Source organism: Aspergillus fischeri, genomic scaffold (genome assembly GCF_000149645.3).
Source record: "Aspergillus fischeri NRRL 181 1099437636266 genomic scaffold, whole genome shotgun sequence".
Lineage (NCBI taxonomy): Eukaryota > Fungi > Ascomycota > Eurotiomycetes > Eurotiales > Aspergillaceae > Aspergillus > Aspergillus fischeri.
Genome location: NW_001509760.1, coordinates 396736 through 422368, shown reverse-complemented (window position 1 = coordinate 422368; position 25633 = coordinate 396736). Strand labels below are relative to the sequence as shown.

The following is a 25633-nucleotide window of genomic DNA, read 5'->3' as shown; positions in this document are numbered from 1 at the left end:
TGAAAGTATACGAGTATGTCTAGTATGCAGTCGTTGCAATCTGAGTACAATGTTCCGCTGAAGCCTGGCTTTGCCTATTTTTTCTATGTAGAGTATACTTAGTGGCGTCTTGCCTTACATATAGCTGGTCTCGTACGTGGTAAATGCACCTGATATGCTTTGAGTTACTCCCTACTTAGAAGTGTAAGCATCCGTCGCATGATTCACAAGCCTGGAGAAGCCTGTGTGCAGCTTTCAGACACAACCACGCCACTAATATTTTATTGATTGACCAGTTGTTCCGCTGTAGGACAATGCATGTTAAATATCTGACAGAGACTTTGCCAGTCCTACAGTGAGCAAAAATAACAGCTACACGAGAAGAAGCTCATTATGCTCGCTTGGTAAGAAGTTGAAGTCATATATTGGTATCTGAAATATAGCTGTCATCGCGTGGTGCCGTTTGGACAATGTGCAGGAGAGCCACATTATACGTGAGCCTATGCCGCCTATGCTAAACGGACTTATACCTGTTTTTTACCGCTTGGGCGTTCCATATCAATGTTGGTTCGCCCGCTCGGGTTTGCTCGCCGATTGTTTCGGAGCTGGCCACCTGCTCTCCTGGCCATCGGTTTTTCCCGCTCCAAGTTACCTCCCATGTCCAGAAATGAGGATGGGTTGAACTATGGTAGTATGCGCCAGTGCATTATTGCATACAATGATTGCAGGGATATGCCTACCCGATTGAGAGCCCTATCGATCACCTCTCGGTCGTGGACATCTACCTTGAATCTTAACCGCCGCAGCAACTGGTCGTACACTCAATCGTTCTTCAAGTTCTACAAAGCGTCTGCATATTGTTACTCGAGGGACCTACAGCCGGGTTGAAGGACCTACCTTTTGGTTCTGTCTTCCTTCCCCTCGGCGTACTCGCAAGCGGCATCGAAAAGGACACATTGATGACATGGTTGGTGGCCGTCACATTTGGCCTTTTTTTGTCTGCATCCCAGGCATGCTCTCTTAGCACGGCGGGATGCGTTCCGTGACTGGGAGCCCGCAATCCGAGGAATAGCAACCTTGGAATTTGTAGGACTGACAAGCGAGTCGAATTGCATGTCTGTTCGAGTGGATGATGATACGTTCCTAAATTGTTCCTCCAGCTTGAGCATACCCGTGTAGGATACTGAAGGGAAAGTCAACTTCAAAGGCTCTTTCTCCATCGTCAGGGCAGGCTGGAAGTGGGATTAGTGGAAGGGTAAACGGTTACGCTACTATGTCAAGAGTTTGAGTAAATAATGACTCGTTTCCTGTTTCTGTTTTCCAGTACACCACTGGTTCCCCACAGCGTTCAAGTGGATACCCTGAGGTGCACCAGTTAGTCACATGACGCTTGGACTGTCTCGTGAGCAACTGGACTTCGGCGGTGAGGATGAGAGCGCGAACTTGTTTACGCAAAGTACCTACTCAAGATGTTATGCAGAGCAGCATGGCTCCGCAAATTCAGTCCCCAGACGATACGTCTTTACCGGCCAATCGCGATGAATGGAAAGGTCTTGCAACATCAGCGGCAGGTTTAGAGAAAATTTTCATCCTTACGCCAGTACCTACCATTGTCCTTGATTCGTCTCTCTGCAAATGCGAGGTGTCCGATAGTCACCTTTCCCTTACAAATTTGACCAGAGAAGACATTGTTGGTTGCAGTATATTCGACATTCCACTGTCCACCATACCTGTCTCCAGTCTTCCCGTCCTCCTGGGAGCCATACGGATCGCCGTCTCTACGAAGGCTGTGCAAATAATCGGTCAATTATTGGGAAGCCTGTCCCTGACAATGACACCCATTGTTGCTGCGCCCAGTTTTACGTACCTCGTCATTGAAGTCATTCGGTAGTAAGCAGAGAATGCCCCCGAGTTTGGACAGGCGTCTTGACAGATAGAGCTGTGTTTGCGTGGTAACTATACTTTCGGGTACACGTTGGAGGGCGGTGATAAAGCACATGAGTAAAGGAGGTGGACAAAATGGTTGGCCAGATGTGAAACGACGGCTCATCGCCGACAGTTAGCTGTCTTCCGTCGCTGGTGGTCGCACAACCACGATGTTTGGATCATATCTGTCAGGAGCGCCGGGTCTGGCGTAACTGGCCCTACATCGAAGACCAACCCCCCTATTCCCCCCACCCTCGATGTTCAGGATTCAAGCCTATGCCCCTCCTCGACCTAAAAACTCAGGCAAATCTCCTGAGAAGGCTTCAGACTTCCTGAGAGTGTGCCTCGCCACGGGTGTCCTAGCAGTTACCTATCACGCTGAGAATCTAGCGCATCGGCCTCTCTGCCTCATCATTGATTCATCCTCGACTGTGTCTCGTCTTCAAAGCGACTTCGGCCTCCGTGAACCTTTCGTTGGCCAATGTGCCCGTGGAGATAGCCTGAGACGACCCGCTGACCAACAGATCCAGCGGTCTTATGCTCATCGAGAGTACCCTCCAGATCGACACCTAGTGAACCTGTGCCCTCTAGAAAGGTTGGTATGATGGGACTATTGGAGTGGGGCGTGTGTCTTTGTTCGATGCTGGATTATGACGAGGTTTTTAGTAGTAATCGGCCTTTGCTGCGTGAATCAGCGGCAAACGGCTTGATCTGTATGGTCTGGCACAGCCCAGCGGCAAATCGAAAGACATGATTTGGCAAAAAGCCTTCGCCCCGCATTCCAGTTGCATCCTCGTCTCTGATCTATAATATCGACGGAGCCTACTTTGGCTCGCGCCTTATCCATCCACGTTCCGAGGCGACTCTTACTATCTACACACTTCGCATCAGCCTCAACACGTCCACCAAACCCTCCATCTCCCCATAGTCATTCAACAATCTGGATCCTCCCCCTTCTTCTCTTATGTGGCTATCTGCAGCTTGGCTCGGCTGATTCAATATGGATTTGGGCCCGTATCTCACGTGTGATGGTGTGAACTACGAATGTACTATCTGTGAACGATTCTTCTGCTCTGAATCTGCACTTTATGCCCATTGCAGGCAGACATCACGACATCAATGGTGTGAAAGGTGTTTCCGGGTCTTCGTTTCGGCTCAAGCGAAGAACACGCATCTTCGAAATTCCAGCAGACATAATGTCTGTTCAACCTGTCCTCAACTACAGGACTTTGCTACCGGCGAAGAGCTTCAAGACCACTTAGTGAAGTCTCATCACTTTTGTCCACAGTGCAATGTCTATTACGATTCTGTTGAACAACTGGAAGAACACGACGTTACCCGGCACCACCTGTGTGTCAAATGTGGTGACTACTTTGCGAACAAGAACAATTTGGAAATGGTAGTACACCGGCTAGTGTTGAAAAGTTTAATACGTCCATTGCTAACAGTACCGTTTCTTCAGCATCAACAAAAACATCAACCTCGAAACCTGGAATGCTACGGTTGTTACCAAAACTTTAAGTCATTTTCCGGAATGTTAATCCATCTGGAGTCTGGAAGTTGCGCATCGGATACTACCGAGGAGGACATTGATGATATAGCCCATGATTGTTACCAGAGCCGGAAGTATATTGATGATGATCTCGAGCACGGAGGTTGGCTCTACAGATGCCCCAGCTGCGAAATGAGGTTCCCAAAGCTTTCTGCACTTTACCAACATGCAGAGGATGTCCCACCGTGCTCTTCCCCTCTAAATGGACAAGGTTGTCTGGCTAAGCTGAAACGATTTGTCGCTCGCAGGTTACAGTAGCTGTACGACTTCTTCTTGAGTTATTTTCTTTATGATGTTAGACAAGAAGGTCTGTGGGTTCCTATCTTCAATATTCTGAACAATATGATATCATCACCAATCTGACATGCCACGCTTCATCAGCTTCTCATGAGACTTTCGTACATGCAAAAAGCACAGAATATTCCCTTAATTTCAGAGTTTCACCGCCTTCGTGCAAGGACAGCGTTCTTGCCAGGCTGTCTCAAAGGAGCAGAACGATGAGGCAGCTATCCCAGAAACCTTACCCATGAAAAACGGCAACGTAAAGCTGTGAGTCTCTGCAGAAGCCGAAACCAGATTCGCCAACAGGCAGTCCTACCCCCGAGGTCCTTCAATGCACAGGTGTTAGCCCCACAGAGGTACTACTGGTCAAGGTCTCGAGTGGGGACATGCTGCGGAAGACTAAAGCCTAGCGCCCTCAGTGCGATCGCAGCCCTCAAGACGGTGGCATGGGTTCTGCTTTGCCAGCATTGCGCAGCTACAATTAGCCGTTGAGCGCCCCGGAACTAGGAAGCGGAAATGAAAAAGCTGCGGCGACATGCCCATCTCTCATTGTCAAATTGGGTATGAGGCAGTTGTTCTAGAACGTATAATCAACCTAATAAGTAGTTTCATGAAATCAGATACCTCTTACTGGCTTTCTCTCTTGATGGGATTGGAACTTCTAACAGAGATGATCACCTGCGTTTCCCGTATAACTTTAGTAGTTCAGAACGTAGAGTAGTCCAGGCGCAGTGCAGAGGCATGTCGCGTCAGACTCACAAAACCTAGCAGGTCCCGGGGCAACACACTCGCGGCATTCTTTCTTACTGTGGTATTCGTCTCTATAACCTGTTACGTCTTGCAACTCTGCCCAGCAAGGCGCACACATTCCATGTTACTCTTGTCTCATTAAGCTGCCTCGTCTTTGATCAAGGGCGTATTGCGTATCGTTTATCTGACATTTCCAGGCATCCCGCTTGATAGTCATCCACGTGTCTTAGTGAAACTAGCATCAGAGCAATACCATCCGAACTAAGGTAGTTGTCAGCAAGGGGAAAAAGTAACGTTTGGTTTGCCCGGATCCCGTATGGATACATTCCAGGGAGTAGTATAACTGCATCGTACGACGGGGGAACGAGACATTCAACACATTTCATCCCTGTCAGGCCCTTCTTGCGCAGTGGAAATAGAATGGATCGGCAAGGATGAGAATGAAGGAGTCGGGGCTGGTGGAATATCACCGGATATATAACCCTTAGGCCACCAGTTTGATAACGACGTCTTTCGTCCGCGCTCACGTCACCACCGAGCTTGATTCAAACCGCTGCTCACCAAGAGCCGTCTGTACACTCAGCCGGGAAGAGATGGCACCGATAAAGACAACGAAGAGACATATAAGCAGTCGCGATGGGTGCACCATCTGCCTCAGTCGAGGACGCTTTATACCCCTCGAGGACTGGGTTAAAATATGTGCAGCATCAGGAAAACCTCGGGCGGTACTGACTGCTGCTCTAATCTATTTGGCCACCGTCGAGGAACTGAGAGTATCTGTGGTGGCGAAGAATTCTATTGAGATATGTCTTCACGGAAAGCTGCGCATGTGAGCAGAGGAGATGACTCTGGAAGGCCAGCGGAGTGCGAATCCGGTCGATAGGGCTTGGTCAAAGAACGTGCCCGTCGTATACGACATGTTAAAATGCTTCAATGCGTACACCGCACACCACATCGCCTTGGCGGAGGGAGACAGTCTTGTCTACAATGGTCCATCGCGAATTTTCAAAGATGAGGATTTTGAATGCCTTCAGGATGCAAAACATGTCGCGAAGCTGACGTGGAGCGATCGTCGCACAATCGAGTTGGTGTCAACAATCGAGCTGATCGTTTGGACATCCGATTAGACGCCTGTTGCCTTAAGGTACAACACTCCAGTTGAGTACTCTTCATGCGAGCCGCTGACCAACGGATGCAGTAATCCTAAGGATCGTCGACAGTATCCTCAAGATCAACTCCTAGTTAACATGTGCCGTCCGAAAAGGCTGGTTGCGATGCGACTATTGGGCGGGAGCATTTGGCTTTGCTCGATCCTGTATTATAAACTGGCAGGATCAAAAGACTCATAAAATGGAGTGGAAGCATATATTCAGGTTATGGGACCAGGCGGATAGAGTTCTAGCCAAATGGAGAGAAAAATAAGCGCAGATTGGATGATTGTTCAAAGAAGATACTCCTACCTGGCCCAAGAATGCATTGCATTTGATTTTACACTAAGGGTGACCTTCACCGATGTCTGCAAAGTCCAACGGACCAGTGTTCCTTTCACGTGCCTTGCTCTCACAGCACAGTTACTGAGGGAGAGGGGAAGGTCTTCATTCAGCTCAACACTGGGCCAAGAGTCAGATTAGGATCTTGACAGCTACCAGTTGTAACGGTCTTCTGGGTCTCCAATCACGATCCCGCTGCGGCCGAAGGAGGCTGTGGTCGTAGTACTCTAGTAGATTCCTCAGCACTGAGGGTTATGACCAGTTCGACCACTAGGATCTGGATGCGTAGCTGTGGGCTACCGCTGCGGGATCACAAAAGCCGCAACCGTAGTTACCTGGCATCATGCACCCTTCAGGGCTAAGAAAGATAGAAGGGCATCACTCGTTAGACACACATATAAAAAGAACATAATTAAGAGATAACACACACTACGCGCGTCGTTTCTCAATCGACGTTTTCACCAGAGCAAGCTCTTCCGAACAGCAGACACATCTTTGTCCAATCGAAGTACCATCTTCAACTCCGATCGCTTTTCTTGGCCCATTATTGCTTGCAAAGATGGTTCTTGATTATCATGCGTAAGGTCCTAAATCTTGCAGAGCGGCTGGTGGCTGTTGGCCCTCACAGTTAACATATCCGCAGGATCATGCAATCCGGGATAGTAGACTTCGTCATCGGTAAGAGCCGAAGACGGTTCTCAGTACATGCAGCATTAGCCAGCTCATTCCCAAAGGAGATACTTCAGCCTCCCCTAAATGGGCAAGTGGATGAGATCGTCTTTGGTCGTTGCTGTGAGTTTGTATATTCTGGTGATTACTCCGTTCTGTTGCCGACTGCCGATTGGTATGGGGACGATGACGACGAGCCCAGCGACAGCCAGCCACCGTGTCAGGAACCCGCCAGACGATGGAATCCTTTGAACCACCAAGAAAATATGTTCCATCCCTCGAAACTACCTGATATATGTGCTTTTATCAAGAAGAACCTTGACAAAGAGCCCTTGGATGAAGATGGAGAAATCCCAAACACCGATCCAGCAGATAATTATGTGGGCGTTTTTCTAAGCCACGCGGAAGTGTATCGTCTCGCCGTCACAACGCACTGGGTTCCGCTTTGGTCTCTGTCGCTCTATCGGCTTATTCGCTCGCTGGCCAGCTTTACGCTCTGTGAAGAACGAACTGGAGATATCGTCGAGCTGCTGAAGTTTGTATTTGAGGAGAATGAATACAAGTACGAACTGAAAGTTGTATTGGTAGATTATGCAGCGTGGAACGTGGAAATACTTATGCGGGACACTGACTTTCGACAACTGCTCGAACGAGTGCCTTCCTTGGAATAGGCCATTTTCCGTGCAATGTGGACTGAAGATATGACTCGGTATCAATTTAGCTTTGCCAGTTGTGGCTGAAGAGCTGCAAGAAATCCGTTTTGTTCTTTTTTAGAGAGAGGTCGCATACGTACTTGATTTTCTAGGACGGTCGATAGCTTACTCTTTCCGTTTTAGTGCTCACCCCTCGCTGCTTTTTGCTCACTGAGTAGATCTGAGCACGATCTGAGCGCGCCCTGAGCAGCCTGAGGCAATCACTGAGCACAGGGTGAGCGGAAGGCTGAGCGCACTGGGCAAGTAGCCTCAATAAACTGCACTCCAACTAATAATCGCCCCCTTCAACGATTCTCCACTCGCTGTCTATTTTCGCCCGCCACACTCCCCCAAAGCCCGGCACTGCCATCAGGAAAGAGACGTATTGGTCGAGCTCCTCCCATTCCTTCTGATGCCCGCGGACTCTTTCCCCAGTAGGGTTTTGCTATAGTTGATCGCGCTGCACAAATTCTACAAGACATTTTGGTGGGCTTTCTCAGTCGAAAGACAGCACAAGCTCAGATGTTCATGGGAGCAGCTCCGGATATCTCAGGAGTCAAGGGATCCTCAGAACGCCAAACGGCGCAAGCCAATTGATACATCTTATGACGTTCTTTTCGAAAACTTAACGGGTAGAATGGCGTGCCAATCTTCCCCGCCAAAATACGTAACGCTGAAGATCACCAAGTGGATGAATGAGATCGAAAATTAGTATGTAGCGTTGATTAGTTGTGATAGTCATAGCCTGAACGGTTTGAGATCTACAGTATAGAGGGATATCGGATTCGTCCTAATCCGTGTAAATTCCTTCCGTGAGGCTCTATTCTTCGTTGTCCGAAGCATCCCGATGGGCTTAAGCACAGGACAATGCCCCAGCAACATGTGGGCATAGCTGGTGTGATGGTCGTTACGTCGTACATGTGTAAGTATACGTATACCACAGCTCGCACGGAAGACGCCGATGTGATATCATAGCTTACTCATGGCAGTAGAGAGGAGTCGTAGATCTTAGGAAGCCCAAACTGGCTCTGGGGATCCTTGTGCGTCCCCAGATTTAGAGACTCAATGGCTGCATTCGTTCGGTAACATCATGAATACAAGCAATGCCTTGAGACTATTTAAACTGCAAATGGTCCCCCATCTAGCAATATCGGTCTCACGCTCTCAAGTGAAAGGGTGCTTGATTACTTCCTTCGTTAATCAGACCGTCGAGAGAGCAAGAAAGTTCTCTAGGAGTTCAATGGAAACAGGCCCTGCAGACTCGAGATATTTCACCTGTTCGATGCCTTTGATGTCGGAATGCGGCCTCCTTGTTCATTTGTTGCGATAGGTAAATGTAATCCGGTAGATGGGGTGGATATTCGTTTCGTTCGCTTTGCTTATGATTACAGATTCCAGATACTGTGACGCGAGAGTGATACGGGTAGCATATTCATGACTCCGAGATCGGGAGCTGTGTCCTGGGCGCTCAAATGAAGCATATGGCGTCTTTGCCGTCATTAATACCGGTTGGTTGGTGCATTCATGCGCAGGCTTGTTGCATCTAATGGCAATATGCAGTTTTAAACTATTTAGGTCTTCCTATTGAACCTCACACGTACTTTTTCTCCAGGACGAATTACAAGCCTTGTCGAGACCAATGGTGGCAATTATGGCCTGAGTCCCCTTCCTAGCCGTTCGGTTGTCCGGCCACTACAAAGTTTACCTGATGCTTCGGCACATGTCGCATTGCCCCAGGAAACCCCCTCAATGAGATCTACCAGAGCACTTCAGAAAACTGGCGCGCAATCCACAGAGGCTGGCAGCAGAGACCCGACAGCGCCTAAAAGACGAGAAAGTAAGCAACACCTTTTACCCCTCCGGAAAACGACCAGTACAAGGTCTTAATGTGGCGCATGTCGAATCCATTCCAACCGTCGGAGCTGATCAGAACTGAGCAGAACATAACAGAGAATATGCTCGTGTACGACATGAAGATGCGAACAGTGGACATATCGTCCAGATCCAAAGCAGCAACGGCCGATAACGTAATCGGTAAGCGAGTCGGCCATGTAAGCGAGTCGGCCACCCGGTCAAGGCATATCCTAGAATTCTGATTTACATACAAAAAAGGAAGTTATTCCACGTTAATCTAACCATTAAAACGCGCTGAATTCAGGCAGCTACTCGATTAGGACATCTTGTACGTATATGTCCTAAAACACCACACATACTGCACCGAGGTGGTGCCCGACGGCGTGGTTGATCATCTCCAGGCCCTGTATCACCAGCTGCTTCCTCTAAGGCCTGAACATGGTTGAATGCCTCAAGTGCTTCCTGGATTGTGAAGCCATTCAAACCATTCATTTGGTGTTGGTTACGCTTCTGCTTATTCTTTCGTCTCTCAATGGCCTGGTGAAGTTGAAGGTTTTCATGTTCAAGAAGAATAGCATGGTTCAAGGCTATCTCTGCACCTTTACAGATGTAAGATATTGCTGTCTGTATTGGTGAGGTAGGAGGGTTTGTTTGAAGTAATTGAGAGATCACCGACTCATGCTTTTTGAATTGATTCAAATTTATCGGTGTTTTGGTAATCGTAGATGTAGTGCCTTGACTGCTGGGACGGCTGTCTTCCTTGTAAAAGATGAGGCTATCCAGAACCTGGTTAGGATTAAAAGGGACTAATCCTGAGGCTCTAAAAGCACTCTGTATATTCATCTTCTTGAAGGCTTGGGCGTGGGCTTCTGGGTAGACGTCAAGAAAGTCAACCTTATCAATATGGTGATATCCTGTTCGTACAAGCCGTTCAATGAGGTTACTGTAAGCTCGTTTCAATGGTGAGAAACAGGCCACATCCAAAGGTTGACAGAGATGTGAGGAATTTGCAGGCATGCAAATAGGAATAATATCATTTTGACGACATATATCATCAAATTGAGGTGTTAAATGAGAGTCATGCCCATCAAGAACTAAGAGGCTATATTGGCCAGTTCTTCGGTCCTTAATATAAGGAATAAAGTGTTCTTTGAGCCAGTGTTCACCAATTTCTCGTGTTGTCCATCCATTTGATGATATAGCAATTCTCCATGAAGCTGGAGTATTACCTTCATACCAGGCCTGAATATGAGTCTTTGCTTTCAACACTAAGTATGCTGGTAATGCCCATCCGGAGGCGTTGATACACTCAATTGAAGTTATCCATTCTCGATTTCCCGGTTGTATAAGAAAGGGCCTTCCTTCACAGGATGATCGTGTGATTACCTTCGCGGTAGCCACCAGGCCCATAGCAAAGCCGGTTTCATCAAAATTGTAGATATCTTCATTGGCGATACCATAAGTTGATATAGCGGCTTGCACGCGTTTGAACCAGGCTTGAAGAACTTCAGGATCCTCGCATTTCGCCCGTTTATAATTGATTTGACGACTAAACCGACTTTTCAAGGAATCATGGCGGGAAATGAAGTTATATACCCATTTCTCTCCCACTGAGGAAGTTGTATCTTGACCACGTTGTTGGATCAATATTGTAGCCATTTCACGGACCTGGAAGTGCCTTGGCGGTGCACCACGTTGATCTAATGAGAGAATCCATTTAATAAGTGATTCTTCCTCTATAGGAGTCAACTTATGGGAATTGGCGCGGGTTTCCTTGCGAAATTTGATTCCATTCAAACGATCTTGAAGTGTTGACCGGGGAACTTCAAAGACACGAGCAGCTTCACGAACTGATTTGATTTGGCCATTCTGAATAGCCTTAACTGCTAAGGAGATCCTCCCCTCTCGTTCCACCAAGGATTTTGATGATTTGGGCATTTTTCGTGGTGATATGGATGGCTGAATAGCCTTGGTTTCAAAGGGGTGGTGATTCTTGATGGGGGTGGCCGACTCGCTTACGTGGCCGACTCGCTTACCGAATACGTTACTGCTAATGACTAAGCAGTGAATGGGGAGGCGCCAGCGAGCTGAGGTCCTTGGTCATCGTATGTGAACGATAGGCTCATGGTTTGAACATCTAACGACTGAGAGGAACCACAGAGGGCTCTATCGAATGCTTGTTATTGTGTGCCATACCATATGCTTCCGAACTACCATGACGGAAGGGCAACTATCGCCTATATGCAAGGTCTGTAACTTGTGTGTCGCCAAGAGATTCAGGGCCAAGAGATGGCCGAATCCGGGTCTGTTGTACGGCCTAGACACTTCTGGACCAAAGCGGACCAAAGTCGATGGCCGGAAGGCTTGATCGGACGTGTAGACGTGGTGTCCATGTCAATCAAGTGTATTGGCCAAGACACAAAGACCGGGACCAGAAACGTGGGACATGCATCTAGCGAACAGATTCAGAAGCCAGAGGAAAGTAGCCTTGCAGCCAGGCTGGCCCTCGGTATGTCACTCTCGAACCCACTCACCGGCAACTGGTAGTCACTCGCACTAACATTCGCCGGTATCACTGAGACCATAATACAAGCCCCAGATAACTATTAACCAGTGCATAGCTATCGCACGACCAACGATCGTCGTTGTTCACCGGGTCCGTGAACGACATTTCACAGCCGCACTCACTTGCAATGTATGGCACATTATCGTGAAATCAAGGCTCTTTCCAAGTAGCAGCTAACTTACAAGCCCACATTCAAGAGGTATTCCTCTGTGGTGCTCTTCGAGAGTAGTGAAGGGCTCACAAACCCAGTTCATAAACGCTTTTGGGGCGAACAGCACCGGAACCTCAACAGTACGAGGCCCCTCTCATTCCCATTAGACATATGAGACCAAACAAGGACACGTGGGCGGTTACGTCTATTAGGCTATCCTTTAAAAGAGATATAGAGGTAGCCTGATCGAGTTGACGTCTGGTACAATTATAAGTGCTGCGGGACACAGGAACTACGCATTCTATTAAGCGGATGGACGATCCTGACAGTACGGTATACACAAAGTAGTACGCCTCGGTAAGATGTTGGTGTTAACTCATGTAATACTGTTACAAGTGCGTTCCCCAGGCTGTTTCAATACGCTACGCCACAAGCACTAGACACTTCGCGTCTTTTAAGAGACATCTACACCTTGTACGAACACGTATGTTACAGATTGACGAGACAGTGAGGACTCTTGTCAATCCACCGGACTATGTGATGCAAAATAGTAAGATGCGCAGCTCTCAAGCGAATCCTGGACGTCTGAGAATGTGACTGCCCATCTGCATTTTGCCCTGTTTCAATGATAACCAGGCTATTTAAGTTTTATCTGGCCGGCTAGGGCCGGTTAGGCACTGGCCATCAATCTTGCCCGCGTTCAGCGTTATATACCGAAGACCTGTTCCGCGCAGAGTCTACTATATACTGTGTTGGTGGGGGGCAGCAATTACCCACTTCTCCCTACCAGTTTCCTTACTTTCTATAGGCGGCCTGCCCTCACTATTGAGGTCATTCATATGGTGTACAGGCATGCAACCCAAGCAGAAGAGATCAAAGACCAACTAGCATTATATGGTAGTGTTGCGTTATCATCCATTCAAGGCAGCGAGAAGTCCAATTTGCTCGACGAAGGTATGGTACCTACTTCCTGGATGGGGTTAAACTACGTATCTGAGAGTCAGTCTGCCACTCATGCAGCTTCAGCCACGTCAATCACGCAACCTTCATACTTTGATAGTCGAGCATTTGATAGCTACTAGTTCATGCATACGCCTTCTCTATTGTTTTCCATATTTAATATAGATGATCATCCAGTGGTTTGTAGATGAATCTCTTTTCATATTCTTGATAATCCACACTATGTTGTGGATAGGTTTCATAACATACATGTTCCAAATCGTTGTGGCACCGACTAAACCTGGCCAGATGGTTCTGTTCAATGTGCTCCCAATAACGGTAACTGCGAGAGTAAGGGAATGTGGATAACTAACAAGTTACGTTTGCATGTGATTTGGCAAGTCTTATGAGCGAACTATGCAGACAATGAGCAGAGCAAGCAGCGGGCAAACAAGAACGTATTAAGCATAGTAATCACTGGTTTGGCCTTAGTGGCTCTGGTGGACAAGCAGACCGATCGCGGGCTCTTTTGGCCTCCTTGGACCTCAAGCATTTTTCTCGGGACATGAAAGATGCTTCTCTAGAGTCTCGGACGGGTTCCTGGGAGCACAAGAAAACCTGGATAGTGGCATGGCGTTCTCGTGAGCCTTGAGGCATGATCCTGGGAACTCAGCATTCTGGAAGCTGCGTGCTGGCGAATTCGCCTTCTGTTCACACGATCTGACTGGACAATGCAAAGCTGAGACCTCATACACGTGATCTTAGTAGCACCAAATTGGCCAGAGCACCAGGAGGTCTGGCATATATTAGGGCCGGTCTCGCCATTCCCCGACAGCAGCCTCACGGATACTTCACCTGAAAAGTGCCATTAATTTGCGGCCTACGCGGATAGGACCCAGCAACAGCACACAAGATGGGCCTTAAGGAGCCCACCACAATGCTTGAAACTCTGGATATTAACCTGGTGTCGGAAATTTGCTTTGGTTCTGTGCGTACAAAGTCAATGATTTAGTCTCTCTTCTTATGGCTGTCTTTCTAATATTCTCATCGTTTAGCTTTTTATAAACAGAGACCGATCATCGGGAGTTTCCGACGAGGATAAATACGGCGATCACTGGAGAGATATCAAGGGGAGCGAAGACGAAATACTCCCCCTTTGGACAGCAGAAAAAGTGAAACGAATTATATCGCTTGGCTGCAGAGTCTCCTACCAAGTATCAGGAGTGACTCCACCGTCCCGATCTCAGGAGGTGGTTTTAACTCTTTTCGGGCCACCAAAATTCCTGGCATCGAAGCCTTTTAGGGAGAGCCTCGACATCCTCGCGAAGCCAAAGAAGCTTGCTGATTGGAAGGCTCCAGCCTCTTCTTTCTACGCTTCTTTTGCCGACAGCAAGCACATATACAGCACCCGACGACTGCGAAAACCGCAATAATCGGAAGTCCAACAATGAGAAACCACCTTGTCGCCGTGTCAGACCCCCTATCATGATAATTCTCGCTGTTGTTGGTGTTGGTCGGCCCCGGGGGCTCTCCACTCGAGGACTCGCATAGCAGTCCGCCTTCCACCGCGGCGCCCGGAACCCAGGAGCTCAGTGCAAGGGTAGTACAAGCACCAATATCCGGCGGTGGGGGATGAAGGGTTGGCACATCGGTCGAGGCCCAGGTGATGTGCCATGCCTCATGCATGCGTACCGTCGGTACCGGGCTCGGGATGGTTTGCCGGGGAAGCAACGCCGTGGTGGCGGACACACTTTGGAAACACGCCGGTAGCGAGGTGCCGGGGATTGGCAGGCCGTATAAGGTAGAAAGGGTGAACCTCCTATTTCCATAATTAGTGGAAGGGTGCATCTACCAGCCAGCGGAAGCGACACCAAACCAAAGAGAACAGGCTAAGAGGATCGAAGCAAAGTCGCCTGGCGTTTGAGGACTGTGGAAAAGAAGGAATCAAGCGTCACTCACTCGGAGCAGCAAAAGGCGGTGGTTACACTGCGTGTTGCCGCTGTCATAGGGCTTGCCGACGACACCGTCCCCCCGATGCTATACGCCGTCCACCCGGCGGGACAGACGGCGGGGCTATATTCAAAGCGGGAGCTCTGGCTCACACCCCATCCGGATGGTTGGCAAGACGGAAGTTCCTTCGAGACAGACAGATGATACGAATGTTTGGAGTAGAGCAGATAATCCGTGGTGCTGTATTGGTTGCCACAGCCGGGCGGTGGGATAAAGGGGGTCGTCAGCGGCTGCAGAGAGATATCACTAGTGGACACGGTCGTAGCAGACATGATTGTAACGAATGCCCCGGAATGTCATACTGGGACGGATGGATGGAACCTGGGGCTGTCTCGGCTGTCTCGTGCTTTAAGAATACGACAAGATTCCAGTTGTAACAAAAAGGGACGGGGACATGACGGCGACTTGGTACAGAGCAATGCATCCTATCGCTTAAAATGTGCCAATATAAGCTTGGTTACTGGGCAGATCGAGAGGGGGTGGAAATGAGCTACAAGCCACATTTGGGCCCCACTCCCATTTGGCCCGTTCAATGATGGCACTATTATAGTACGGAGCACGGAGTATGGAGTATGTAGGAACATAGTCCCTAGACCCTGCCAGTGCATCCTGCTGTTCGACCCTGCGGCTGCCCCGTGCACGTGTGCCAGCAAGCCCATATCATTGGTGTTGAGGACTGGTTCATGCATGTCAGATTATCAACGTCTGCGCTAGGGCAACATGGGGTCATAGATAGCTTCATCTACCATCAACCTACTGACATGGACGGTGTTGGGACAATCCAGAGCCATCCTCGGGGAATCTATACAATCTAACAGAGATCCTTGTCAAACTAGCAGCTCGACCAGCTGTCAGCACTACCTTAAAGAAGGCACAACTCCGCTCACGTGTCGCCATGGGATGCAGTCTCCCCGGAGAAAGGGCGTGAACAACGCTCTGCTCATTGTTCTTCCGAGCCAGAAGAGCGGCGACATTGGCGTCTGTAACCGCAGGAATCAGCAGTAGCAGGGTTGTCCTGCATATCCCCCTGTCCAATATGCGATATACCCCTTAATCAAGCATGGCTGATTCGGGCTCAACCTCGGAGTAACTGAGCTCTGTATATAAATCAAATGGCGCAGTCGCTCCATTTCCCTTCTTTCTCAAGAACCAGACACTCGTTTGTTGAGCCGACCTGGCTCGTTCGCTCCTTTTCGCTCCCTTTTGTCACTGAGCAAGATGTGGATCTCTCTTTCTGCCACTCTTTCCTGGATATATATCCTTTCCTATTTTGTCCTCGTCCTATCCAGTTCCCACGCCCACCGGGACCATGCTGCCCATCATCGAGCGTTTATCTCCCCTCGGGGCGAGGCGGCTGTTTTGCCCCCAAATGTGGCGGCGCACAACGCGACCTCGAGCGAGATTGCAACCGCCCGTCAGATAGTCAGAGAGGCCGTTGCGGAAATGACCAAGCTGAATCAAGCCCGTCTTGCCCGCCCGTCACGTAACAACTACTCTATGAAGCCGGGGACAAAGCTGGGTAAGCGTGACGACGTGGCTGCACCGCCGCCTCTACTCAATATCACCGACCAGATTGCCCGCGCGGCAGCGCTGGTGGCCGAGCTCGAAGCAGGTGGCTCGGCTGGTGGAAAATACATCAAGTTATACCGGAGGGCGGGAACGTTCTGGATGGAGGGGATCGAGCGAAAGGGTGCCATCCCGTGGGGAGATAATCCTGACTACAAGGTGTCTACTCTCCGGCAGCCAATCCCCTCAACGGCTTCGATCCCAAAGACTACGCTGACATGATGCAACTTGTAGGTCTTTCGACATGTCGTCAACGACTATGGGGCTGATCCCACAGGTCAAAGAGTCAGTACGCCTAACGGAAGCACAGTATAGACGATGGGACTAAACAATGGTAGGATTCTACGGCAGCAATCCAAAGGGCCATCGATGACGGCAAGCGATGTGGCGCCGCTTGCAATGGGGCCACTACCAAAAATGCCATCGTATATTTCCCTCCCGGAACGTACCTTGTGTCTAGCTCGATTAGCATTTACTTCGGCACTCAGATCATTGGTGATGCAAATAACTGGCCAACAATCCGAGCCGCCTCGAGCTTTGTCGGTCTCGGAGTCTTGTCCACGGACGTCTACGTTGATAACGGTGGAGACGGGCCCGATGGCAATGCGCTGGAGTGGTATATCAACACTGCGCGGTTTTATAGCCAGATTCGCAATTTGAAGATCGATATCACGGCAAGCAATCCGGGTGCCTATGTGGCTGCACTCCACTATCAGGTGGCCCAGGCGACGACAATTGAGAATGTTGAGATCATCGCAGATTCTGCCACGGTAGGTGTTGAGACTTTCAAGTCCACTAGCACTTAATTGGAGCCGGCTGACTATTTTACCTGACAGACTCAGCAAGGCATGTACGCGGAGAATGGTAGCGGGGGCGTCATGTCAGACATCACTTTCACCGGCGGCAACTTCGGGATTTGTAAGTGAGACCCGGCAGTCTAAGCCTCAACACTGACGGCTCGCAGATGGAGGCAGTCAGCAGTTCAGTGCCGCGCGGTTGACCTTTAATGGCTGCAATACTGCAGTCGAAGTCATCTGGGACTGGGGTTGGGTGTGGAAGAGCATCACGGTCAAGAACGCCAAAGTTGGATTCCGACTATACAACGATGCCAACGGGCAGATCCCAGGCTCGGTGACCATTATCGACTCGGTCTTCTCCGGTACCGAGTCTTTTGCGATTGAGATGGCCGTCCCAGTTGATGTCGTGGACTCCGGATTCACCGGGTTGGTTTTGGATAATGTCCGGCTGGATCGTCCGATCAAAGACCATTGGAGTGACAACCTGATCCTCTCTTCCGGATATTACAAGAGCGTATGTTGCTACCCTAAGCTGCCCCCATTCAGGTCACAATCTTTGCTGATTCAACAAACAGTATGTGATGGGGGCAACGTACAAGGAAAACAAACGGTCCTGGACCAACGGGCCAAAGGACTATGACCGAGAACCCTCTCTCCTGGGACCATCCGTCGCGGGACTCGATGTGGCTCCTTACTTTGAACGTCCCAGGAACCAGTACGCTGACAAAACCGCAGTAGACTTTGTTCATCTCAAGGATGAAGGTGCTGCTGGCGACGGCTCGACGGACGACACGGACGCCGTTCAGAATGCCTTCAATAAATATGGCGATGGCAGCAAGATCATCTTGGTAGATGCCGGCACCTACATCATCAAACGCACCGTTACTGTTCCCAAGAATGCGAAGATCATCGGTGAGACCTGGTCGCAGTTTGCAGCATCAGGAGGTTACTTTGGCGATGCCAGCAAGCCCGCGGTCATGCTCAGGGTCGGCAACGAGGGGGAGGTCGGCAATGTAGAGCTACAAGATCTCATCTTGACAAGCAAAGGTCCGACCCCGGGAGTTATCCTGATGGAGTGGAACGTCGCCGCAGAAAGCGCAGGCTCGGCCGCGCTGTGGGATGTCCACGTACGGCTGGGGGGTGCAACGGGGACCGAGTTGACGCCGACAGAGTGTCCTCCGATCACCACTGGGACCAATCCATCTTCATGTCAAGTGGCTAGCATGCTCCTACACGTCACCAAGCGGGCTTCGGGCTATTTTGACAACATGTGGCTTTGGGTGGCAGACCACATGATTGACGATCCGTTGCTCGATGACCCATTGAACAACATGGAACAGCTCTCCGTGTACAGTGCACGGGGCATGCTGATCGAAAGCCAAAAGGCCACATGGCTGTACGGGACAGCTTCGGAGCATAGCGTCTTCTACCAGTACAACTTCAATGGCGCCCAAAACATCTTCACCACGTTCTTGCAGACCGAATCACCTTACTACCAGCCGACGCCGAAGCCCCCTGCACCATTCGACCAGGTGGTCGGCACCTTTGACAGCGATCCCAAGTACGGCTGCGATGGCAGCGATGCGGACGGCTGCGATGCCTCGTGGGCTGTCATCATGAAAAACTGCCAAAATGTCCATATCGGGTCTGCGGGCACGTACTCTTGGTTCCGCACGTACACGCAAGACTGCATCGACGTCCACGGTTGCCAGAAGGCGCTGTGGCTTCTCGGCAGCAACTACGATAACAATCGATTACAACATGTCATTGGGATCGGCGCGAAGAATATCATCGTCTCTCCGGACGGGACCACAATCACATCTGCAGCAAACCTCGCGGTCTCGAGCCACCCGAGTTGGGCGCACATCTCACTGTATGAGCTGCCATCCATTGGCGCGGCGCCCAAGCCTGGCGACGGGGGAGATGACCAGTGTTCAAATGCGGCCCGTCAATATAGCAGTGAATACGTGCCACCCGGGGAGATTGAGCTATGGTCAAACGATGGTACCGTGCTAAATCATGCCGACGACACAGACGGTCAGCAGTCTGTGACGATTGTCAATTTAACCCCCTACAAATTCATCCATACGGCGGGCCCCGAACCCTACCAGTTCTCGACCTGGCAGTTTGGCGACGTGCCCTCGGGGCGGGCGTTGAAGAACAACGTCACGTACGATCTGGGCCTCAAGGTGGGCGCTTCGTCGACACCAACGGGTACGCCTACTATCAACTCGAGAACACCGACAAGACCTTTGCCGTGCACGTTACCACGCACATCCCGGACAGCTACGAGCGCCGCGTGGTCTTTGACCTCGGCGGCATGGGCCTGGGCTGGCGCGAGCTCGGATTCCCTGGTGAGCGGGTCAGCGTGGCACTGGTCATCACCGGCAGTGAGGAGTACGGCTATGTCACCTCGCTGCAACTCAACAACGCCGACTGGATGAACCGCATGTATGCGATCATCAAGGATCGCGAACTGCGTCACGTCGTCGTCCCTGGTTCGCACGACGCCGGGATGAGCAGCATCACCGACTCGGGGTGGAACGGACTGGGCACTGCCTCGAACACCGAGACGCAGAGCCTGGACCACTACAACCAGCTGCGGGTCGGCGTTCGGTACTTTGACATGAGGATCGTCAGCATCGACGGGCTTGCCAGCTTTTGGGCAGCGCATGTCAACGACGAAACTGCCGCCGCGCCTCTGGGGGCGACGGGGGAGTCTCTGGACAGCCTGATTGCGGGGGTCAATCGATTTACCACCGACTACACCGGGGAGGTCATTGTCTGGTGGGTGAGATACATGACCAACCTGGACAATGGTGACCTCACCCAGGCGAATCGGTACTGGAGCGCCGCGCTCACCAACGCGTTTTACGATAAGCTCGAAGGGATCAACAACCGCTGCCCGGAACCGAGCGACGGCGGGAAATTCAATCGGCAACCGCTGCATACCTTTCTAGATGCAAACGACGGCCGGGGTTGCGTGCTCATTATCATCGATGGCACATTGAACGCTGGGATCCCCAAGGGCCGCGCGGAGTCCAGAATCTACAACACCACCTCCTTTGACCGCGACGACTATTGGGCCCAGGAGCAGTACACGCAGCAAAACGCCGACAAGCAGATCGCCCACATGAAGAGCATCGCCCGCGATGGGGGAACGGGCGATTCCTACTACATTATGCAGTGGCAGTGCACTCCGAGCGCCCTGGATGTCGCCATTCCGCCCCCTACGCTGCAACTGATCGCCAACCAGGAGACTAACCCGGCGCTCTATCACTACGGCCTGAATGCCATCTCCCCGGACAAGTTTCCCACGGTGATCCTGCATGACGCTGTCGGACTCTTCCACGTGAGCGATCTCAGCGCCGAGAGTTACAACCCCATGATGCAGACCTTGGCTGTTGGGCTGAACTTGTACATGGTGAGCCAGAACTGCGATGTCAACGGGGGCCAGAATCCGCTCGCCCAGCACGCCACAAACACGCGGATGATGCTTTCAGTGGGAGGGGACCGCGGGGCTGGGTTCAGCACCTTCTCGGGGGTCATCTTTGCCAATGGCACTGTACTGGAGACACCACCGCCGGACTTTTGTCGCACATGTACCTTCAACGATACCGGCAGTATTGATCATCCCCCGCCGACTTTCAATGCCACCAGCGTCAAGCTTCGATGAGGTCGGTACATTGTCTTCTGCTCAATATTGAAGCCGGGTCTGGTATTGTATACCAGCATCGCACACATTCCCACCCATGGGCGTCGAACATTTAAGAAAAGATAGCACTGTTATGAACATAGCAGTCGCCGGCGGCCATCTACGGGTTGCGGAACTATAAATTTCAAGCCGAATCTTCTATATCAAACACAACACGCTATATACATATTTAACAGCATCTGATAAGACACGAGACAACCCAAAACCAAGAGCAAGTGTAGAATCTGCGACCAAACCCATAGTCACCAATAAGCGGTAAGGTAGACAAAAAACAAGGGACGGACCCCTGAGCGCCCTCACTAAAGCGGCGGTGTCCCGAAGAGGAAGTCTACGGTTGTCCTAGAAAATCAAGTACGTATAGGTACATATATACGCACGTACTCATATAAGATGTTCTATTTTACTAGTTACTACGCATATCCTTCAAGCAGTGCCTTAGATGACGAATAGTGTGCTATGAAGCCATTGCTCAGAGGAGACGAACGATCAGGTTTCTAAAAATATTCCGCCCACGAAACACCACAATCGATGCGGAAACGGTTCAGCCAACAACCATCCATTTACCGAGTAGTACGAGCTGAGGGTACGCTGAGGCTGATGGCTATTGGGTGGGACATGGCTGGGGAAGTCGAAGAAAGCTTAGCGCCCTCAGCGCTTCCACAGTTCACAAACCATGGTGCCTGCCAAGCATTTCCGCAGCCTCAGTTAGCTGTAGAGCGCCCAATAGAGTTCTATCAATATGCGCATCTCTCATTGCCAGACTTGGCATGAGACAGCTGTTCTAGAACGTTTTCCCCCCGATGAGTCGTCTTACGTATGGGGATACATCTTGTCTGGCTCTCTCTCTCATTGGAGTCCTCACGTGCCTGATTTCCTCACAAGAGGATTCTCACAAGAGGGCATTCCTCTTGTTGAACGCCTTCTGAGCCAATCTTTCCATGTCAGATCCCTTCATAAAGGGGCATTACCATGAGCATCTAATCATGAATGACTTCCTGTGGCATACCACATAAAAAGGTCTAGATATTCCGTAGATCAATATAAGAAATGCCTCTTGGGTGGTCAACTGCTTTAAGAGGTCACGCTCATGGCGAAATAACTCATGTGTGTGCAAGCCTCTTAAGTTGAGCCACATATTCGTATATCATACCCAGAAAGGGATTTATGTTTCCTTAAGTGCCATAGAACGGTGGCGCTTGTTAGGAGACCCTGGTTCGGATTCTGCCGGGTCTAGTGCTTGGGAGACCAACGTCAGAAGCTGCCTGTCCTTATTAAGTCGCCCTTCTGCCGCAAGCCTGTCCTCTTCGTCCTCAGAGATCATAAATATTGCGTTATTGCCGTCCACAGTCGCCACACGATAACACTGGTCAGGCTTGAGGCTTTGCAGGTTCTGATCATACAGCGAATATTTCTTCCGCACATACTTCTTCGCCACTTGTTCCACCGGCGCTGGATCCGAAGGATCTACTTGGATACGATTAGTCTGCCTCCACTGCTCCCGTTCAAAGGTCTAGAAGGAAATTGTGACCTGTGCTGGTGGCGGCAACGCCAGCGCTGGTCGCGTTGACCTGTCATCATCTGCTTGAGGACTCTGACTGTTGGCGTTGCTGGCAGCTCCTCTGGGGGTGGATGCTACAAGACTGTCTACTTGGGGCAGCATTTCCCCTTCGCGGGGAAAGACTGGGAGTGGGTCATGAGTACGCCTTGAGCTTGTGCTGGTTGTCGTCTGTACTGGTTCGTTGTGAGGCGGGGTCGACGGTGAATTGTGTCTTACTCAAGACCTAGGTGAAGCTTCCGGAACAGGTTGCTCCTGGTTAGAAAGGCTAAGCTCCTCCGCAAGTTGTTTGCGTTCTAGCTCTTCTTCCAGCCTCTCTTGCTCTTCCTAGGCCTTCATCAGTTGATCAAGGTACGCAACTGAGACAACTTGTTGCCTGCTAGTGCCAAGATCTGATTTTGAGGACTCAGGCTGTGGACTATCGACCCGTATCTGGTCTTGAGCAGCGCCTTGATGCGGGCCATTTATAATTGACATCTCCTCTGACGCCCACTCGGGAGGTTCCGGTCCAACGGAAATCCTTGTATATTGGCTGTTCGTGTCCGCTTCCTCCTCGTTTGCGTGGTAATGCGTAGGTTGCAGCACACCTGAGTCAACACTTTGAGTGCCATGCGCTCCTTTGTCGGAAGTTTGATCAGAAGTAATGCGTTCTGATGATCCTATGTGTGCCGTCGCTGCCGTTGCTGAATCGATTGTGATTGACTCATCCGGCGGATCCTGACGCGGAAGAACTGGACTTGATTCAAGGGGTTCTGGGGTTACTTGATCGGACATATCCTGATCTGATTGCTCTGTACTCAGCCATTCAACCTCCATGGGGTCTTGATTTGATTCCCCCTCTTGGGGAAGCCGACGACTGCATGTCTGGAGTTTCCGTCCTCATTACTGTTTCGCGACATTCTGTCCCCTTTCTCCCCTCGGTGCTTGCTGGCTGGGTAGAGTTTGCTATTCCGCATCCCGTCCGGCATCCAGGGGCTGTGGCTGACCTTATTCCTATTGAGACAGCTCCCGTGGTAGATCAGCATACATGGTGACAACATCATGAGTGGAAAGCCCATTCCATCCGACAAACAACAGTGATAGAGGAGGAGCATCCCTATCTCTGGGAGTCTCTCTGTTATTCTCGCCCTCAGTGGCTCCAGTTTGAGGTGTCCTGAAGAAGGTGAAATAAACACAACAACGCACAAAAAAGGTAGTGATTGTGTCTGCAACCTCTACCTCAGCGTGTAGACAATCTAAGAAGAGCAAATGCATATCTTACTTATGAGTACACATTCGTGGCATGCCGCAGCGGGCCCGAGGCTTCACAGTGCTATCCGCGAGAAGTTCATGAATAATTTCAGGCTGGTCAGGAACTGCAGCAGCGAAATAATCAACAATTTGGCTGACAAGGGCATCAAATTGATCCTCATCATACCAGAGATAGTTAGGTTTCCTGGCCTGTAACAGAGCTGCCCGCGCGATCTCACAATCTGGGGAACCATCAATTATTGCCTTGATCTCTGGGGACTGAAACCCGAGCCGGCGAGCAAGCTCAGCCATCTCATAGATCGCCCTCTTGTCAGCTATGGCACGAGATGACTTTGCCAAAAGCTCATCGTCACTCTTCGGGTCGGGTGGCATCAGAGGATAATGTCGCATTGCGTACAGCCAGATCTGTAAATACCCTATATCAAGACACTCTGCATCGGTTGCAGCCTCACGCCGGAAAGTGGATTCGGAAGTTTGAATAAGTCTCTCTTCCACCTCCGAACCCGAATACGGAACGAAAATCGAGCTCATGGTTTTCCACACAGATTCGGTTGACGAGCCAAAGAGTCGCTTCACGCAATGCGCACAGCTTTCGAGATACTTGAAATCTTCAAAGAACTTGTACAAAGACAGAACTAGCCCGTCAAAATTTGCCAGCCGGTTCCATATGACCCTTCGTTCTTCGTCAGTGAATTCAGCGAATGCTTGGCCGCCTAGCACCAGCCCACGGGCCATTGTGGTGTTGATTCTGGACTTGCCCGGCGCCAGCAACTGCAGGGCATCCACAGTGTCTGGATCAATCCTCTTCATCAAATCTGGATCTAAGGCCACCAGTGAGGACCAGAAGTCTCCGATATGACCAAGATAGGTGAGGATCTCCTACGGGGCGGTAAGAATTGGTCGGCAGTGTGGGAAGTTAGCTCTAGATCACAGGACTCACCTCGACACAACCCGTAGCGATCAGTCGGTGAAGCATGCTGATTCGCATCCCATGCGGCCAAAGGCCAGGGATTGGCAATAGCCGATCGAAGGCTAGCTGGAGACGTCAGTTCCTTCTGTTGTCTAGCTGATCTAGGCATTCTTGATTGCTTCGTGATAGCCGGACAAACCACCGCTGCCGGAATGCTTCATTGCCCTCGCCTTCATATTGTTGAATCTTCCGATATATTTCTCCGTCGGTCGGCTTTTTCTGGTTTGCATATTCCTCCACCAGTGAGGTTCTCAATTCTTCGCCGATCTCTGCGTCGGTCGGTGGTCAGCACGGTACATACGAAGCGCAGGTTGCTACAAACATACCATCTAGATAGAGATCTACCGTCCACCAATGGTCAGCTGGAGGAAGCACCTTGGCTCCCACCTGCACCTGATGACGTCCATGAAGGGCCCGCAGCTGTCCAGCCGCGAACCGCAGTTGTGGAAGTTGGTGAGGATCATTGGTCAGCAATGCTTGCTGTGAAACATTCGCGTTCTATAGTGCACCAGCAAGATCTCCCTGGGACACAGTTGCAGGGACGTGATTATCCACATCGAGTCAGCGGCAGCGGTTTTTACGGAAAATCTCGCGGAGCCGGCCCAAGTTCTTTGGATCAAGATCCCGCGGCAATGGAGGATTGAATTATATTTGACTGATATTGACCTTGGCTGTTCCTATGTATTTCTGGCGGCGCTCTGCTGCCAGCCGGATTTCTTCCTCAGTGAATAGAGCCCGCTGCATTAAGATGAAGCCGAAAAGAAATGGTATGTCAGAGTTAGTTCTGTGACAAAAATATATAATAGTTGAGAGCGCCCTCTGCTGCGGTTGCACTACGCAAATTCTCCATCATGTATATAGGTTCTCCGCAGCGGCCCTCAGGCTTTCTGCAGCAGCTTTCTTCTGAGACACTATTCTA

At 50.4% G+C, this 25633-nt stretch overlaps 4 protein-coding genes across 4 annotated transcripts, besides 3 other annotated features; 2 read left to right on the top strand and 2 right to left on the bottom strand.

Annotated features, from left to right (window-relative positions):
- Positions 1-6626: 6626 nt before the first annotated feature.
- On the top strand, positions 6627-7319 carry NFIA_048480 (uncharacterized protein; the record flags this gene model as incomplete). The annotated part of the gene is made up of 1 exon (XM_001257407.1): positions 6627-7319. One exon carries the CDS (start codon positions 6627-6629, stop codon positions 7317-7319), a length of 693 nt encoding a protein of 230 aa, XP_001257408.1.
- Positions 7320-9375: 2056 nt separating this feature from the next.
- Positions 9376-9407: a microsatellite.
- A 207-nt stretch (positions 9408-9614) lies between these two features.
- Positions 9615-11099: a mobile genetic element.
- Positions 11100-11197: 98 nt separating this feature from the next.
- Positions 11198-11230: a microsatellite.
- Positions 11231-16078: 4848 nt separating this feature from the next.
- NFIA_048470 (uncharacterized protein) lies at positions 16079-20899 on the top strand (the record flags this gene model as incomplete). The annotated part of the gene is made up of 7 exons (XM_001257406.1): positions 16079-16585; positions 16661-16711; positions 16765-17202; positions 17263-17344; positions 17391-17737; positions 17799-19412; positions 19460-20899. 7 exons carry the CDS (start codon positions 16079-16081, stop codon positions 20897-20899), a joined length of 4479 nt encoding a protein of 1492 aa, XP_001257407.1.
- Positions 20900-22820: 1921 nt separating this feature from the next.
- On the bottom strand, positions 22821-23309 carry NFIA_048460 (uncharacterized protein; the record flags this gene model as incomplete). The annotated part of the gene is made up of 1 exon (XM_001257405.1): positions 22821-23309. The coding sequence occupies one exon, from the start codon at positions 23307-23309 to the stop codon at positions 22821-22823; it is 489 nt and encodes a 162-aa protein (XP_001257406.1).
- Positions 23310-23750: 441 nt separating this feature from the next.
- NFIA_048450 (uncharacterized protein) lies at positions 23751-24720 on the bottom strand (the record flags this gene model as incomplete). Its single annotated transcript, XM_001257404.1, has 2 exons — positions 23751-24623; positions 24685-24720. 2 exons carry the CDS (start codon positions 24718-24720, stop codon positions 23751-23753), a joined length of 909 nt encoding a protein of 302 aa, XP_001257405.1.
- Between the last annotated feature and the right edge of the window lie 913 nt (positions 24721-25633).